The sequence below is a fragment of the Mastigoproctus giganteus genome, chromosome 5, assembly GCF_048544385.1.
Source record: "Mastigoproctus giganteus isolate SK-2022 chromosome 5, ASM4854438v1, whole genome shotgun sequence".
Lineage (NCBI taxonomy): Eukaryota > Metazoa > Arthropoda > Arachnida > Uropygi > Thelyphonidae > Mastigoproctus > Mastigoproctus giganteus.
The window spans coordinates 192,085,657-192,103,086 of record NC_143579.1 but is presented as its reverse complement, the minus strand read 5'-3'; the positions used below and the strand labels follow the sequence as shown (position 1 = coordinate 192,103,086).

The window sequence follows — 17,430 nt, the reverse complement described above, 5'->3', positions numbered from 1 at the left end:
ATCTCCAGAGTGCCCAAATTGTAAGAGGGATCACCCAGCTTATTCAAAATCATGTGATCTGTGGAAAATGGAAAAAAAGATACAGAAGTTTAAGATCGAAAAGGAAGTATCATAACAAGAAGCAAGCAGGCAAGTCAAGGTAACTATGCCAAAACGCAGCTATGCTACTGTTATCCAAAACTATCAAGCTGTTGCGACCCAAACAGAGGTCTCAATCCCACCCAACACATCTATTGCAGAATGGGCACGATCTGTACTACTGACAAATCAGCCCGCTAACAAACCTGTTTCAATTGACAAAATAAACAATACCCCACTCTCAGTTCCATCTAAAATTACATCAATCAATAAAGTACAAAGGAAACCACAAAGGCAACACGCCACCGAACTGCAACAACTAAATTCAAGCAGAAGATGACATGGAGACTGGATGTTCACTTACTGGAACTGATGATGTAGAAGGGAGTACAGAATACGGACGCCCTCATTTTCCAAGAAAGGATAAGACTAAACATGATCGTCAAAAGCAAACTGCTCCCTCTTACAAGAAACAGACAGAATCATCTTCCCTCTCTAAAAACCAAATAATGAAGCACATTGTACAATGGAATTGCAAAGGTTTACACGGTAATACCGATGATATATACAATTTGATCTCATGATATAATCCTGTAGCCATTTGCTTGCAAGAGACTTACTTAAATCCACAGGTAACTTACTCAGTTAAATGTTATACAGCCTATAGAAAAGATAGAATTTCTTCAAGCCATGCACATGGAGGAGTTGCAATTCTAGTGGATTGTAAATTTCCAGCAAGAAACATTCCACTTTAGACCCACTTAGAAGCCGCTGCAGTTCGTGTAGCAATGGGACAAACAATAACTCTAGTCTCATTATACCTTCCACCTAACAATATTTACACGTTGAAAGAATTAGAAGATCTTGTAAAACAAATACCATCTCCTATTTGTCGACTTAAATGCACATCATCCACTATGGGGATCTGCTCACATGGATAATAGAGGGCACTTGCTAGAAAAGCTCACAGACTAACTGAACTTAACATTGCTGAACACTAGTCATAACACCTACACTCATCTCTCCAAGGGATCTATGTCAGCAATTGACTTATCTATTGGGGGATCAAAGGCTGACACAAGTAATTATAGACCTGTGAGTTTAACTTCTGTTCCCGGAAAATTAATGGAGGCACTGGTGAAAGAAGCACTGCAGGATCATCTAGACAAGACTTCAGTTATAGCTAGGACACAGCATGGTTTTGTTAAGGGGAAGTCTTGCCTGACCAATTTGATTGGATACTATGATGCAGTCACAAAAGAACTGGATGCAGGGAATAACTTTGATATTATATACTTGGATCTTAGAAAGGCTTTTGATACTGTTGCACATGGAAGACTGCTGCACAAGTTGGAGCAGTGTGGCATTGGAGGCAAGTTGCTGCTATGGATAAAGGGGTGGTTGAGGGGGAGAAGACAGAGAGTGGTAATCAATGGACACTGCTCATCGTGGACTAATGTTATTAGTGGAGTCCCTCAGGGTTCAGTATTGGGGCCTTTATTGTTTTCTGTATTTATAAATGATATTGATGATGGTATATCAGGCTTAATGTCCAAGTTTGCAGACGATACGAAGGTTGGCAGGGTTGTCAAGGACACTACTGACACTATGCTGCTGCAACAGGATTTGGAAAGGTTGAGCAGATGGGCTTCGAGGTGGCAAATGAAGTTTAACATTGACAAATGTAAAGTACTACATATGGGAAACAGCAACCCCAGAGCAACGTATCAACTCTGTGGTACTACACTGACAGTGGTAGAGAATGAAAGGGACCTGGGGGTGGTGGTGCAGGCAGATATGAAGTTCTCTGAGCAGTGCAGACGAGCTGCAAGAGTAGCTCATGGTGTATTGTCAATGATATATAGGAATTTTTCTAGCAGGGATAAGGAGGTGATTATTCCCTTGTATAAGGCAATGGTCAGGCCACACCTAGAGTACTGTATACAGGCCTGGAGGCCTCATTTCAGGAAGGATGTAGAGCTGCTGGAACGAGTACAGAGAAGGGCAACTAGATTGGTGAATGGGACAAAGGGGTTCTCTTACGAAGAAAGGCTTAAGTTTTGCAAATTACAGTGTCTGGAAACTAGGCACCAGCGGGGTGATCTGATAGAGGTGTACAAAGCCTTGAATGGTTTGAGCATGCTCAATGCTGATGGGATTCTTCCTCTAGCTCAGAAAAATCACCTGAGAGGGCATAAATTCAAATTGAGGAAAGACAGATGTAGGATAGATGTGCGGAAATTTGCCTTTAGCCAGCGGGTGGTTGGTGGGTGGAACAGACTTCCATCCCTTGTCGTGGAAGTTGATAGCCTAAATAAGTTTAAGGCTCAGCTGGACAGGTATTTCGAACGAACAGAGGGGTGAAGTGGAAGCGGTTATTTTTATTTATTTATGTTACTTTTTTTTTTTTTTTTTTTTTTTTTGGCTGATGCTGCATAAGCTTGCTTTCTTGCATCAAATGCCTCTACTAATGCTAATGCTAATGCTATTTGTCCCCCTGAGTTACTTCCTATTATAGATTGGACAGTTTTAAATGATCTGCACAACAGTGATCATTTCTCAATTACAGTCAGTCCTCGTATAACGTGTTTACACTACACGAATTCGATCATACACGATTTATAAATAGGGGAACGATATCTTATATAACACGAACTGAATTCGCTTATGCACGATTCGCCTTTGTGCTTACAAGAAATGGCAGTCAAACGCAGAATCACCCCAACCGAATGCAACACGATAGGAATGAAGAGAAGATTCTAAAAATGTATTTATGTTTTTTATATCAGTGAAGGGGAAACATATTTCACCATAATAACAAAAACTGACACAATTGCAGCTATTGGTATAATTGCAAATGCAATTAGATCGAGTTTACTACCAGTTTATAACAGATTCCACTAGCAGAAACACAACTGGAAATTGTTTTTATTGTTTTATGGTAGTAACCCCTAGAAATGTGCTTTAGTAAAATGTGAGGCGTTAATAGTGTATCTCTGCCTTTACGGTGTTGTTTATTCAGTTGCTACACACGCGCAGCTTTGTTTATGTGTATCAAGCGTGCCTCCTCGTTTTGTAATTGTGCTTTGTTCCCTAAAAATGAGTAAAATACTTAAAAGGTGTGAAAAGGAAGCGTCCTGGTGAAGATACTGCAGATTCGGAGAGAAAAAGAAAAGCAATATCGATAAACAGAGGCAGACTGGGTCAAAAATTCTTACCTGGGAAAATTAATAGTGGCCTCATACTATGGTTTATGGCCAAAACCACACCGGCCTCAGGCCCACCAGAGTTTCCCCGGTAAGGCTTATGGCCAGTCCGCCTCTGTCGATAGAGAAAAAAATATATGAAATTGTGAAAGGCTTTGAGCGAAATGAAGGACAATGTGATATTGCACGTGCTACAGACCTAAATGAGGTAACGCCGAGAATTAGAATGCAGAGAAAATAAAAACAACTTTCATAGCAGGAACAACTCAAAGTGTAATTAAAATCCATTAGATTAAGACACAAAGAATTGGAAGAGATGGAACGCCTGTCATCTGTTTGGGTAGAAAATCAAACAAAAAACAAGTTTGCTTACGATAGAAGTAAAAGCATTAGCAATATTTTATTACGTAATAGTCGTAATAAAATGCGTATTTTATTACGATTATTTATTGTGTTTGGTAATGTTTTGGTTACAAATGTGTGTTCAATCTTGGGTGGTCGGCACCTAACCCCATTTTTCCCATAGGGCCTGTTGTTTATATTGAACGATTTTGCATTGCACGAGGGTTTCTAGGTACGCAACTATCGTGCTATACGAGGACTGACTGTATATGCAGAATTCAAACAATGCAGACACCTTGCCCTGATCATCAGGTGTTACTGAAATTTTCCAAAGCAGATTGGGAAAAGTATTCTGTCTCTATCTCCTTGATAGCCAAATGATACGACTAGGGTCCACTGATGATGTCACTGAGCACATTACTAAACAAATACTAGCAGCAGCTTCCAAAGAAATACCACGTTCTTCTGCTTTCAAACACAGAAACCTTAAACACTGGTGGAATGACACTTGTACCATAGTGAAAAAGCAAAAAAAATAAAGCCTGGAATCTGTTCCGCAAGTTTCCAACCACCGACAACCTAATTCAGTTTAAAAGGCTTAAGGCAAAAGCATGACAAATTAGAAGACAAGCCAAAAAAGACGGCTACCGGCTATCTTGTTGCCTTCGCAACAAGATAGCTAGTATTGCACTACTTCAAATAAATAAAGCTTCTCTAGTAGAGAAGACTACTGTCTTCTCTAGTAGAGAAGCCCACTAGCTTCAAAACGATCATCTGGGTGGTGGTATCCTCTGAAAATAAATAATAGTAGTCTTCTCTACTAGAGAAGCATTATTTATTTGAAGTAGTGCAATACCAGCTATCTTGTTGTGAAGGTACCCACAATATGAGATACTATTAAAATGATGCCTTTTACACTACATACGTAGTTCAAATTTATGGGTTAACTATGGTGTATCTACACCGATATTATATATTTAAATTTGATATAGTGATAATTCACGTAATTCGGAAACCAGTGCCATCATAAGGAGGGTGCCGTTAAATTTCTTTTAAATTTGGATTTCACTTTTTAATTATTTTGTAGCGTTTCTCCAAAAGTACTTTATTATTGTGTTTAGGTCAGCATGATAAAAATTATATGATAAATTCACTTTCACTCTACTGGTTTACCATGCAAATGGCATACATTTTATTTTATATTCACCCTACATTTTATTTAAGTTATATATATATAATTAAAATAAGACAGTGAGGAGGACAAGTGCTATAAAAATCAAATACTCAATAAAACCAAAAAAAAAAAGGGGCAAAATGGATGAGAGAAAGAGAGGAGAAAAAATAGAGAACAGACAACCACAATGGTCATCTGTTCTCTATTTTTGCTGTTTCTTAGATTTGGTTTTACGTGGATAATTTATGACTCCTGTTTTTCGTGATATTTAATATTATTTTACCTCTTGTGTTACCTCTACGGCCTCCGTAGCCGAGTGGGCGGTAGCACACGCTCTTTGAGTAGACCGGGGTTCAAGCCCCTGACTGCTGAATATGGTCGATCTGCCAACCCGCACTGGACCAGCGTGGCAGATTATGGTCCATTTCCCTCAGCATGAATTGTTGAGGAGGCTTCCATCCTGCAGTGGGTTGATAATGGCTGCACTTTACTTTTTTTTTTTACCTCTTGTGTTATCAGTGTTGCCATTCTAAATTTATCATTTATTGGTTTTTAAACTTATATCTGGTCGCTGGGCTGTTACGGCACATCGGGGCACCTCCTCGCTGGTGGCACTACTTGTAAGCCTCCCAACTAGGTCTGATGGACCCGCTAACCAAAAACAGTTGTGGCCATCCATTCATATTGCAGGTTAGGATGGTTCAGGTGGCCCATCCTATAAAACCAGCAGCTTAGTAAAGCACCAGGTTGAACAATCAGAAAAGAATCCAAACCCGGGTAGTCTCAAAATGCCTGGAATGGTGGAGGAGTGAGAGGCCAGGCCCCACAGCATCGTCAAACAATGACTGCTATAATGTATGATATGCAAAGACAAATCTCGACGTAGAAACCATTTTAATATGGCAACTTGGAACATTGGAGGATTGATTAAACAGGCCTGGAAAACTGGCCAACATTATGAGAGAAATGGAGAGACTTCAAATAGGAATAATAGGATTAAGTGATATGTTTTGAAAAGGATTGACAGATTTTGAATCGACTTTACCAAATGATAAGTCCTATAAGATACGTCAGGTGGGAACACACCAAGAAGAGGAGTGGCTTTTTTCGTGGAAAAGAAACTCAGCAACAGTGTCATGCATATAGTCAAGAAATCAGAAAGAGTAATGGCAATTCTTATGAATACTAAGCCCAAATCATTATTGAGCATCCAAGTATATACCCCATATTGAACAGGACGAGTAGACAGACGTTGATACCATGTATGACGAAACAGAACAGGGTATCACAGAGACTGGGGAAAAGAAAGATCGAGTTCTTTGTGTCATGGGAATTGGAACGCAAGGAGTGGCACAGATAGAGAGAATGCCTAGACGAGTGGGACCTTTTGGACTGGGAATGAAGAATAAAAGAGGACAGAAATTGATTGACTTTTGTGGTAAGTATGACCTTATCCTAACCAAAACTTACTTTGAATAGAAGCCATCAGCATGTCATACTTGGAGAAGCCCAGATGTGAGTTTTAGAAATCAGATAGACTTCATCTTAGTCTGGAGATGTTTCTTCAATGGAATAAGGAAAGCTAAAGTCATGCCAAGCACAGACTGTGAGTCAGACCATAACCTAACGAAAATGAACATTCGCCTAAAATCAGTGAAATCTGAAACAAGAAGAAACATCAAATGGAATTTACAGAGCCTCCAAGACGCAACAGAAAAACAAAAGTTTAATGAAAATGCAACAAGTAAATTGCAGATGCAACCACAAGAGAAAGAAGATCTCTTTCTTTGGAACAAGCTGGAAGCCGCTATCACCTCCACAGCTGAGAAATGCCTCACCAAATGAAAAGAAAACAAGAAAAAGCCATGGACATTGCAAGAGGTTATTAATCTTATTGATGAAAGAAGACCTTGGAAAAGAGGTGCGAATGAATATGAAAGAATTAAGTACAAAGCATTGGATTAAAAGAACAAAACAGCTGGGTAAGAAACTGAAGTAAGATTGGATTAACAAGCAATGTGATGAGATTGAAACCTTACCAAGATTGAACAAGACCCAACAAGCATTCTTGAGAGTGAAAGAACTGAATGGTAAGTCAAAGAATTTAAGGGCATGCAACATCAAGGATAAAGATGGGAATTTGATTGTTGACAATGGCAAGATAAACAACAGATGGACAGAGTACTTAACATTGCTCTATGATGATGAAGGCCCGATCAAAGAGACTGAACACCAGATGTCCTACACTAAACACCACTCTGCTGTCAAGAAATGAGATACAAGACGTGATAAACAGATTTCCCAACAACAAATGCCCTGGATGCGACACCACCCTCACAGAAATGCTAAAAGCGGTGGTTGGACATGGTAAAAATTTTTTGTGTATACTATCCAATACATCTATGAAACGGCAGAATTACCTGAATCCGTTAGAACATCCATTTGTATCCCAATCCCAAAAAAATTAATGCCAAGAATGTAATGACTATAGAACTCAGAGTTTAATCACACATGCATCAAAAATTATCCTATCCATCATTAATAAAGAAATTTAAAAAACAATTAATAATGAGCAGAGCGAACAGCAAAAAGGATTTAGAAGAAAAATGGGAACAATAAACGCCATCCTTGAATTAAAAATACTTTTTGACAAAGCACTGGAATGGAATAAAGATATCTATAGAGAAACTCTTCGAAAACTAGACAGACTGGACCTTCAACAACAATTTGCGCAGACTTATTAAGATCTACATCAACCAAAAATTACAAATGATTAACTCAGAGGTGAAAATCAAAAGAGGAATTAGACAACAAGGATATTCTTTCTCTGAACCTCTTTAATATTTACAGTGAAATGATGATGAGGAAGATAGAAGAACAAGACTTAGGGATTAATATCAATGGCATTTGGTATAACAACCTTAGATATGCCGATGATACGGTTTTACTGGCAACAAAAATGACCTAATTAGCCTATTATGCTTGCTAACTGAGGAAGGCAAAGACTACGGCCTTGAACTAAACGAAGGGAAGACAAAATATCTGAAAGTTAAGGATATCAGTAAAACTGAACCAGACACTGTGATCAACAACATGAAAATAGCAAATACAACAGAATACAAATATTTGGTACCTATTTTATTGACACTGGAAATCAGGAAAGAGAAATAAAAATAAGAACAGCCATGGCCAAAGATGCCTTTGGAGAAATGAAGACCTCTTAAGAGTACTATGGAATTGAAACCAAGAAAAGAATGTTCAAAACATTGGTTTGGCTGGTTTTTACATATAGTAAGTGAATCTTGGACATATAAGAAAGGAGTGCGACAACAGATTGAAGCATTCGAGATGTGGTGCTTCAGAAGAACGTTAAGAATTTCATGGACAGAGCACATGTTAAACATTGATATCCTATACAGAATGAGCACACAAAGATCTTTACTAATAGAAATGATTCAAAGAAAAATGAAACTGGAAGGATACATGCTAAGAGGATCAGCTAGACAAAGAACACTGACAGTCCTCCAGGGAGAGATTATGGGAAAAAGATCAGAGGAAGGAGAAGAAGAACGTGGTTTGACGACATAAGGATCTGGAAGTGGACACAAAACAGCTACTTGCCAAAAGAAAATATTACAAAAAACTATATACTAAAATGAATAAAGCGTAAGAAAAAATAAATTTTCAGGATGTTAGAACTGTTCAGTTTAAACATGGAGTTATGTGCCAAAATTTTTATTATAAATCTTTAACTTGTCTTGAGAAAGTTGAATTGAAAAATGAAACAAAGCAGCGTGTGGCTAATCTCTTTTGTAAATATATTACTTAATTTACATGGATAAAAAAAATAATTCCACACAACCAAGATAAAATTTCACATCTGAAATGAACCATATATTTTTTTTTCTAGTAATCCCCATAAACACCGAGCTCTCTCTGTCTCTCACGGCTACTCTAAGGCAATGTCAAACTGGCTATTCAATCAAGTGTTTTATGACCAGCTTATGTAACTGAAATTAGCAAGGTTAGCATCGTACTACTAAATTTACTGACTAAGTGACATTAAACTAAGAGTGAAACTCTTAATTTACTGGATTACAAGTATTAAACAGCAAATATTTCAAAATTTTTGTCTTATAATGGGGAATTTTAACTTCCCAGATATTGACTGGAACTTGTGGGTTAGTCACTTGCACACTAGCAAGGCTATTGTGCATTTATTGGATGACTGTTTTCTGCAGCAGCATATTTAAGAGGCAACCAGAGGAAGAAATACTCGATCTGATTATCAGTAGTGATTCTTCATGTATTAAGAATCCGCAGATAAAGGAACCACTAGGTGGCAGTGATCATAGTACGCTGATGTGGGATTTACTCAAAGATGTAACTACCATCAGGGGTAAAGGGAAGGGTTTGTACTATCATAAAGTGACTACAGTAGTCTCAGACAGTTTTTAAATTCTATACAGTGGGAAGAAATTATGAAGTTACCAACAGCAAATTCTAAATGGGAAGCTTTGTTATTGTTATTTGGTTTTTAGGAGCATTAGCAACTAAGGCCATATTGCTCCGGGATATGCGGTGGTCATTCCTGACCTTTCCGCATCCTCCGTATTTGGTGGTGACGGGCTCGAACCCCAAATAAATGGAAGCATTCCAAGGAATTAATCGTGGAAGATACTAGACTTTTCATACCGATTAAGAAATACTGTTCAAGATTTAGGCCTAACTGGATGTCAGATGAACTAATGAGACTTGTGTCAGAAAAGAAAAATGCATGGAATGCATAATTATCAGGTGACACGGAAGCCTATGGGAGATATAAAATGTAATCAAGTCACAAAAGAGGTTAGGCAGGCAAAGGCAAACTATGAGAAATCTTTGGCAAAGGATGCAAAGAAAAACAGCAAACAGTGTTTTACTAATGTAAACTCTAGAAGGAAGGGGATGAATCAGATTGGTCCACTTGATATCGATAGTTTGACTGTTGATGATCCTGCTCAGGTTTGTTTGTTATTTGGTTTTTAGGAGCATTGGCAACTAAGGCCACATTGCTCTGGTGATGTGCGGTGGTCTTTCCTTGACCTTTCTGCATCCTCCGTATTTGGTGGGCACGTGCTCAAACCCAGGTCTAATCAAGAAGCGTGTGCTATGCAATGCTGCTCCTGCCCACCTGGTCCTGCTCAGGTAGCTGACAAACTGAATGAATCTTTTCCATCTACATTCACACATGAGGAATTCTGTGGGGAAGTGGAGGACAGAAGCTTATTAAACTCTAACAAATTGCTTAATGATTTTGTAATAACTGAGAACAAAGTAGAGGAGAAATTGTTGAAGTTAAACTTAAGAAAGGCACCTTGGGTGGATGGGATCTATCCAGTTGTATTAAAGGAGGCAGCAAAGGAAGTAAGCAAATCCTTAGCCATAATTATGAGAGCTTTCTTGGACTCAGGAGAGGTCCCAATGGACTGGAGATGTATAAATGTGATCCCAATTCACAAAGGAGGATTAATTTAAAATAAATGTAAAACAGCAGTATAATCCATGATATCAGTATGAAAATCATTTTCAAAATGGCAAATGTAAACAAATACAGTAACCACGTGACTTGCTGTTTTCTTTTTTCGGCACTGCAAGACACGTACGCTGTATATCAACATCCAATCTCAATGTGCCATTAGCTCCAATGTTCCGTTATTTGGGGTGCTGTTATTTCGACAGTCTACTGTATATGGAAAACTTGTGTCAATATAAAAAGCTACAGAAAATTAACACAAAGATGTAAATTACTCAAAGACACATTAAAAATAACTTCTGGTGCAATAAAGAGACATTTTAAACTTTCTCCTTGTCAAAACTGGAAATACTTTGCAACAATTCTAGTTTGGGTTGCAATTCAGCCACTGTCTCATTAATTGCAGTATTGGTTAAAAGTAAATTTAAATCAAAGAAAGCACCTTTCAAGGCAAGCACCATGAATAGCAGTTAATTGAAAAATCAAACTGAAGAGCATTAAATTTTTTTTCAATAGACCCTCTCAGGTACCCAAATACCTGCTAATAGGTAATCCTCCCAAAGAATTTGGGTGAATGGTGTTATTCTTAGGGAACAGAGTGCAATTCTGGGGAAGTATCAAAAATACAGATTGCTATTGCAAACAAGCACTGAATGAAATGCACTATGGGGAGGGAAACTATATTATGGTGGCAAAAATGAAACTTAGCAATCTGTTATTACATGTGAGAAATTTTAAAAAAGTTTCACATTCTTCTTATGAATTCCCTAGGAAGAACAGTTAACTTTTTGTAAATCCTCCAATGTGAATTTTTTTTTTTTCTGTAAGTATCTCAAATCATTGTCTGAAATTGGGCACATACATTCAGTGACTTAAAGATGCACTGCATATGCCTTCAAAAATTGTTTTGTATCAAAGCAATCAAGTGTATTTTTCCCTCCAACAGTGCAAACAAAAAAGAATGTGCACCCATGACAGTTATAATTATAAAAAAAATATTTTAAAAAAATAATAATTTAAATAATTTTGTAATAGCTTTAGCAATATAACCATATTTTCCCCCATAGTAAATGTTACTTTGGGAGTTGCGTGAATTCTCCATGACTGTACATAATTCTTGGGGAAGAACAGAAAAGTAAAATTTAAAGGTGCATACAGGACAATGCCACAGTATGAAGTATACTAGCAAATTTTGTTAAAGCTCCATTCAATTTCATTATAACAATGACTGTTGGTATAGGTTTCAGCAGAGTTTTTGAATTAGACAAGCTATTTGAAAATTGTGGAACCAAATTCAGACTTCAAATTTCATTGTAAATGTATTTGGAATAATTCATGTTAAAATGTATATAAAAAGCTATACCAGTGGTTCCCAGAGACTTTCAAGTCACTGCCCCATTGGTTCCATAAATGCGTCCTCAATGCCCCCCAGTCCTACTTATAAAAATATTTTTCAGAGTGGCAGGCTGCACAACCCAATGAGGAAGATAATAAAAAAATATATAATTCAAAACAGTAATGAATAATTGCACATTTATTTCAAATCCAATAATAAAAGTTTTATTTTTTTTAATTCAACATATTGAAATTACTGGACTAGTGATTCTAGCTTTTCAAAATCTGACAATCATTTAACAAAAGTTTTAGAATTACATTCAATAACAAATTCATTTTTCTGTAAATTTTTAATGCGAGGAATGGGCTTGATGACATAATACCAGTTTCTCAATGTCTGGTTTAAAGTTGCTTAGAAGGAGTCTTAAATCACCATGTTCTGTAATCTGTAGTCAATTTCTTGCTTGGAGATAAGTTGGATGAGCACACTAAACCACGTTCTACTAAATATGAAGTTGGGAATGCAATAAGTAGCTTCTTAACTATAGTGCAGGACAGTGATCAGAAATTTTATTCAGTAACCAAAACTCTTGATAAGATTTCTTAAATTTCAGTTTCAGCTCAATATCATTTTGTAACTCAATTAGTTCTTCCTCTAATACACCAACTTCCTCAATATCTAAAAATGGATTAGTCACCCAATCTGGAATTTCTATCAAAAGAAGATCCTTATTAAATTATTCAGACATATTTATTTATTTTTGTTACACAGAGCATTAAAACTATGATAAATGAATTAGCTTTCGGCTGGGTGGCAGCCTTCATCAGATTAAAATACTTTGAATGGCAGTTAGAATAGAGATGCACTGCCAGGATGGTACTAGTAATAACAGTGTGCCACCCAGCCGAAAACTAATTCATTTATCATAGTTTTAATGCTCTGTGTAACAAAAATAAATAAATTATGAATCCAGAGCACGCAGGCGTGTTTTATTATATTCAGACATATATTTATGCAGCATATCCAAATGGTCACAAAAGACTTGCAGATCATCATCCTGTATCCCATCAATCTTTTCTAGCTCAGAGAAGGAAATTGATATAGCTCACGATGGCTATATTGCGCTTGAATAAAGTTAACTATGAAATAAAAGTGGGTGCTATAGATTTGGTCTTAATAAGGTTGATATCATTTCCTTGCAACTGTAAATTAATTTCAATGAACTTTGCAAATAGTTCGGACATATACGCAATGTCATGCCTGATACCTTTACGTTTATCACCAAAGAAAAGCATCTTTCTCTTCAAAAAAACTCCACAACAGAGTCAAAAATGTTATAAAAGCATCTTACGCTGTTGCCCTTTGATAGCCAACAAACTTCAGTATGAAGCAAAAAAACGTTGAAAATCTTCATTATTCTCAACACAAAGCTCCGGAATAGTCTATCGCAGAGATCACGGGCTTTGATTTTATTAGCACCAGTAATAACAGTGTGTAATGATTTGTGAGGACAATCACTGAGGTTTTTTGCAACCATATATTGGCAATGAATGATAGTGAATGGTAAAGACATTTGGTAAAACTTCATACAGGTACGCAACACAACGCCATGGTAGTGACCAGTCATTAATGGAGCTCCATCCATTGCAAGAGCAAGTATGTTTAGCAAGCAGAATTTTCTTGTCTTTAAAGAACTGCTCAACAACACGAAATATTGACTCACCTTTACTATCTGTTTCTAACTGCCTTGCAAACAACAACTTTTGAGCTAAACTTTCATCTTTTATAAAGTGCGCGTATGCTAGAAACAAAGAGTCATTGCCTGGAAAAGTTGACTCATCTAGCTGAATTGCAAATTCTGTAGTCCTTAGTATTCTACATAACATATCTTCTACATGCTCAGCCATTTCATCTATGCACCTTTGAACCGAATTGTTGCTTAGAGGAATTGTTACTTCCTTGCTACTTATGTAAAACAGTACTCAGAACCTCACTTACTTTCATTTCTAATAATCTGAGATTATATTAAAGAGGATATACTGTATATACATAATAATTCTGTATCATAGATGACCAGAAAATTTTCAAATATCCCTTATGTGCCTGATATTAAGGGCATATGCTATAGATTGTAAACCAATGGTCTGCAACAACTGCTCTCTCTCTCTCTCTCTCTCTCTCTCTCTCTCTCTCTCTCTCTCTCTCTCTCTCTCTCTCTCTCTCTCTTTCTGAGTCACTTAAGCCAAGAGATAAATTACCTGTGGTTCAACACTTATGGAATCCATATTGGTAATTGTTAATCAGATGTACAGCTGACTATTAAAATTGAAAAAAAAAAAAAAAAAAAAAAAATATATATATATATATAATAATAATAAATAAATATAATAACATGCATTTTACAATGTGTGCAATAAATGTAATTTAGTTTATTGGTATACTTGTTATGTTTACAATTTAACATGTATGTTGCATCCAGCAAACCAGTACCACAAAACTGCTAAATTACATAAAGGGGAAGATACATTTCTGGATTCTCTCCCTATGGAATTCCATCAGTCAGATGAAAAATGGAGATACGACATATTCAGACTCTTTGAAATGCTATTAATTCCATCAAGTGCTGAGAACAAAATTGTTATCAAAAGAATAAAGATCCTTTCAATTATTTGAATACTAAAATATATATAAAATTATCAAAATCAAAAACTTTTCCATACCTTGAGATCTCTGTGCGTAATTCCACAGCTGTGAAGATGCTGTAAATGAATAAGAATGAGATCCATTAACACTTGCATGAGAAATGTAAATTTTCTACAGCAAAATTTTAAAATCTTTAAAAGTAATTACAATCACTTTGAGGCTCCCAAAGTGACAAAAAAACTGAAAGAAAACAGCTTTTTAAACATCTCTGTTAATACTATTATTTTCTTAAAACAAAAATTAAAGACCACAAGTAAGAATAATCGAAGAAGGAAAGACAGATCACTCCATTAAATAATGGAATTTATGTATAATACACAGAGCCAAAATTTAGCAGTTTTATTTTCAAGTAAATTTCATGAATGAAAACAGAAAATTTGTGTTTACTGTCAATGCATACTGTACTAGAAATAGCAAAACACTATTACTAGGTGCAGAGTGTGTAACAACGTTGTCAACTTAAAAAAAAAAAACATGAACTTTTTTAATAATTCTGTATCATAGATGACCAGAAAATTTTCAAATCACACACATCAAACAACTATACTAAAACTGAAGGGGAAAAAAATCATTCTTAAAAAATATGCTATTAGTACTAAATGATTAATAATTACATTATTAAGAACTTAGCATTCTCGTGTTTCAGAAAATGTCTATCACTTAGTCAGAGAATCCTTTGAAAACATCTTTCCATGTGTGCACTGCACTTTAATATAGCAAGGTCTTGTAGCAATCTGCTTTACATTTCACATCAAATAATTTCTGTCTATTGCACAATACATCTTCCTGTTCCTTAATTTAAATCTTTGTTTTATTATCTTTCTGCAGCTATGTGATACTCAGAAACTATACACTGGTACAGTGCAAAAAGTAATAGTCACCCACCATCGACTGAGTAATGCAAAAATGCTTCGGAGTACAATTTCTTGAAAACTGTATTGTATGTCATGTTTGTCTTTTGAAGAGATATGGTTAAATTTCTTAAATAATAAATGTACATCTCATTACTAAACTGAATTCATAAATTTTATGTATAAAAATAGTGATACAGCCAAACTGATCTCTGACTACCTAAAACTGATTTGTTTCTTGAATCCAAATGCAATCATTGGCCTATTGAACTCCAGCAAAGGGATTCATAAGTTGGAATTTTCTCCTACATATAATAATAATGGTAGGATGGGTCAAATTATGCAAAAAAGCAACTGGTTGAGGTATTCTTTATTAAGAGCATACACTGCACTTTATAACATAAGGTCTAAAAGGTGACAAGTGATACAGTGATCAGGGGATTTTCTAGTAGTGAATAATAGCCTTTTTAAATTCAAAAGTTCTATTCACAATGCATTCTAACTCACTAGCAAAATACTACTTTTAATATTTTCACCATTCAATTAGTCACTGGTGCTATTGTTACCTCCATGTTGTGAGGCTACTGGTAATGAGAGAGAGAGAGAGATGATTTCCTGGATCAAAAAGAGCATAACATGAATAACTCGCATCTTAACTTCTCCATGCTGCCAGATGTGCCACAGACAACTAAGAAATTAAAAAAAGATACAATCACCACTTGACACTGAACTATCAAATTCCAAAAAACAGACCTAACCTACTCTGCTATAACTTTCTTGATCATTCAATTAGTCACTGGTGCTATTGTTACCTCCATGTTGTGAGGCTACTGGTAGAGAGATGAGAGAGAGAGAGAGAGAGAGATGATTTCCTGGATCAAAAAGAGCATAACATGAATAACTCGCATCTTAACTTCTCCATGCTGCCAGATGTGCCACAGACAACTAAGAAATTAAAAAAGATACAATCACCACTTGACACTGAACTATCAAATTCCAAAAAACAGACCTAACCTACTCTGCTATAACTTTCTTGATCATTTCTTCCAACTGTGAAACCACAACTAGCAAACTCACTCTCCTTTTAGAATTCAAAAGGAATTAGAAAGCATGAACCTCCTAAAATGACAAAAAAGATTCAGTTCAAGATACATTCTCATTAAGACTTCCAACTGTAAACACTCAAGAGTGATTTTGAATGTTAACTTCTTTATAAGACTACCAGTATTAGTAACACTCCACAGTACACTAGACACCTATAGAGGAGTAATCACAGACTGAGATCTATACAATGTTTTTTTTTTTTTTTTTTTTTTTTTTTTTGATTTGGTAGTTGTTGGCGCATCGGCTTCTGTGGCCATATTGCACCTCCCAAGGTTTTTGCAGTACTTTGATCCAAGCCCGAGGCGGGAATCGAACCCGCGACCTTTGGGTTGCCGGGCAGGTACTTTACCCACTCGGCTAGCCCGGTCGGCCTATACAATGTATTTGAAGAGGGGATAGAACAGGCAGTAGTTGGGATTAAGGGAATCTCCTCCAGAAAAGATGGCATCCTTGCCCATAATCTTGTCTTGAATTTCTGTACCTCCAACTTCTAGTAAGGCTTGATATCTGGCATTCAATGTCAGACTACAAATTCCAAACTCATTATGGTGTTTCTTTCCAATGTCAGAAATACAGTCATTTCAGAAAGCTTGTCAGGAACATTCACCCACTGTTCCATAACCAAAAGGTACAAACTGCAAAAAAGATCACTCTACCTACATTAGGGCAAATGACTGCTGGAAATTGAAAAATTATACTTTTCAACCTATATAACTGATACAAAAAACCTAAGTGCAACAAACTCAACAATAAACAGGCCAATTTCCATACCACTGAAAAAACCCCACTCACTCAAATAAGGTAGCTAGGAAAAAAACAGCAAAAAACTTCCCATCTTCACCAATAGTAAAACTTCATTAGATAATTTCATCCTTCAAATTTTTGGTGAAGACATGGTTATAGAAATTCTTTCTTTCCAAAAAAAGATAAAACTAAAAGTGAAAAGCATAAAGCCTTGGCACCTTGGCACCACAGAAGTGATCTGAAAACCTGACAAGAATAAACAATGAATAAATATATGACTTCAGTGAAACTGACATATGAAGTATGTCAATTCCGTTGACAATAGTGTCACAAACTCAGCATCCTTTATCTAGCCATGACATTCTCTTTCATTTTCT

General features: G+C 36.3%; 1 protein-coding gene across 1 annotated transcript in view; it reads right to left on the bottom strand.

The window, feature by feature from the left end:
• The window catches only part of lok (ovarian-specific serine/threonine-protein kinase loki), a 270,142-nt gene that overhangs the window by 79,069 nt on the left and 173,643 nt on the right, over positions 1–17,430 (bottom strand). Inside the window, exon 10 of the mRNA XM_090373619.1 lies at positions 14,372–14,410. Coding sequence (XP_090229745.1) covers positions 14,372–14,410 — 39 coding nt within the window. The remainder of the gene's footprint in view (positions 1–14,371; positions 14,411–17,430) is intronic.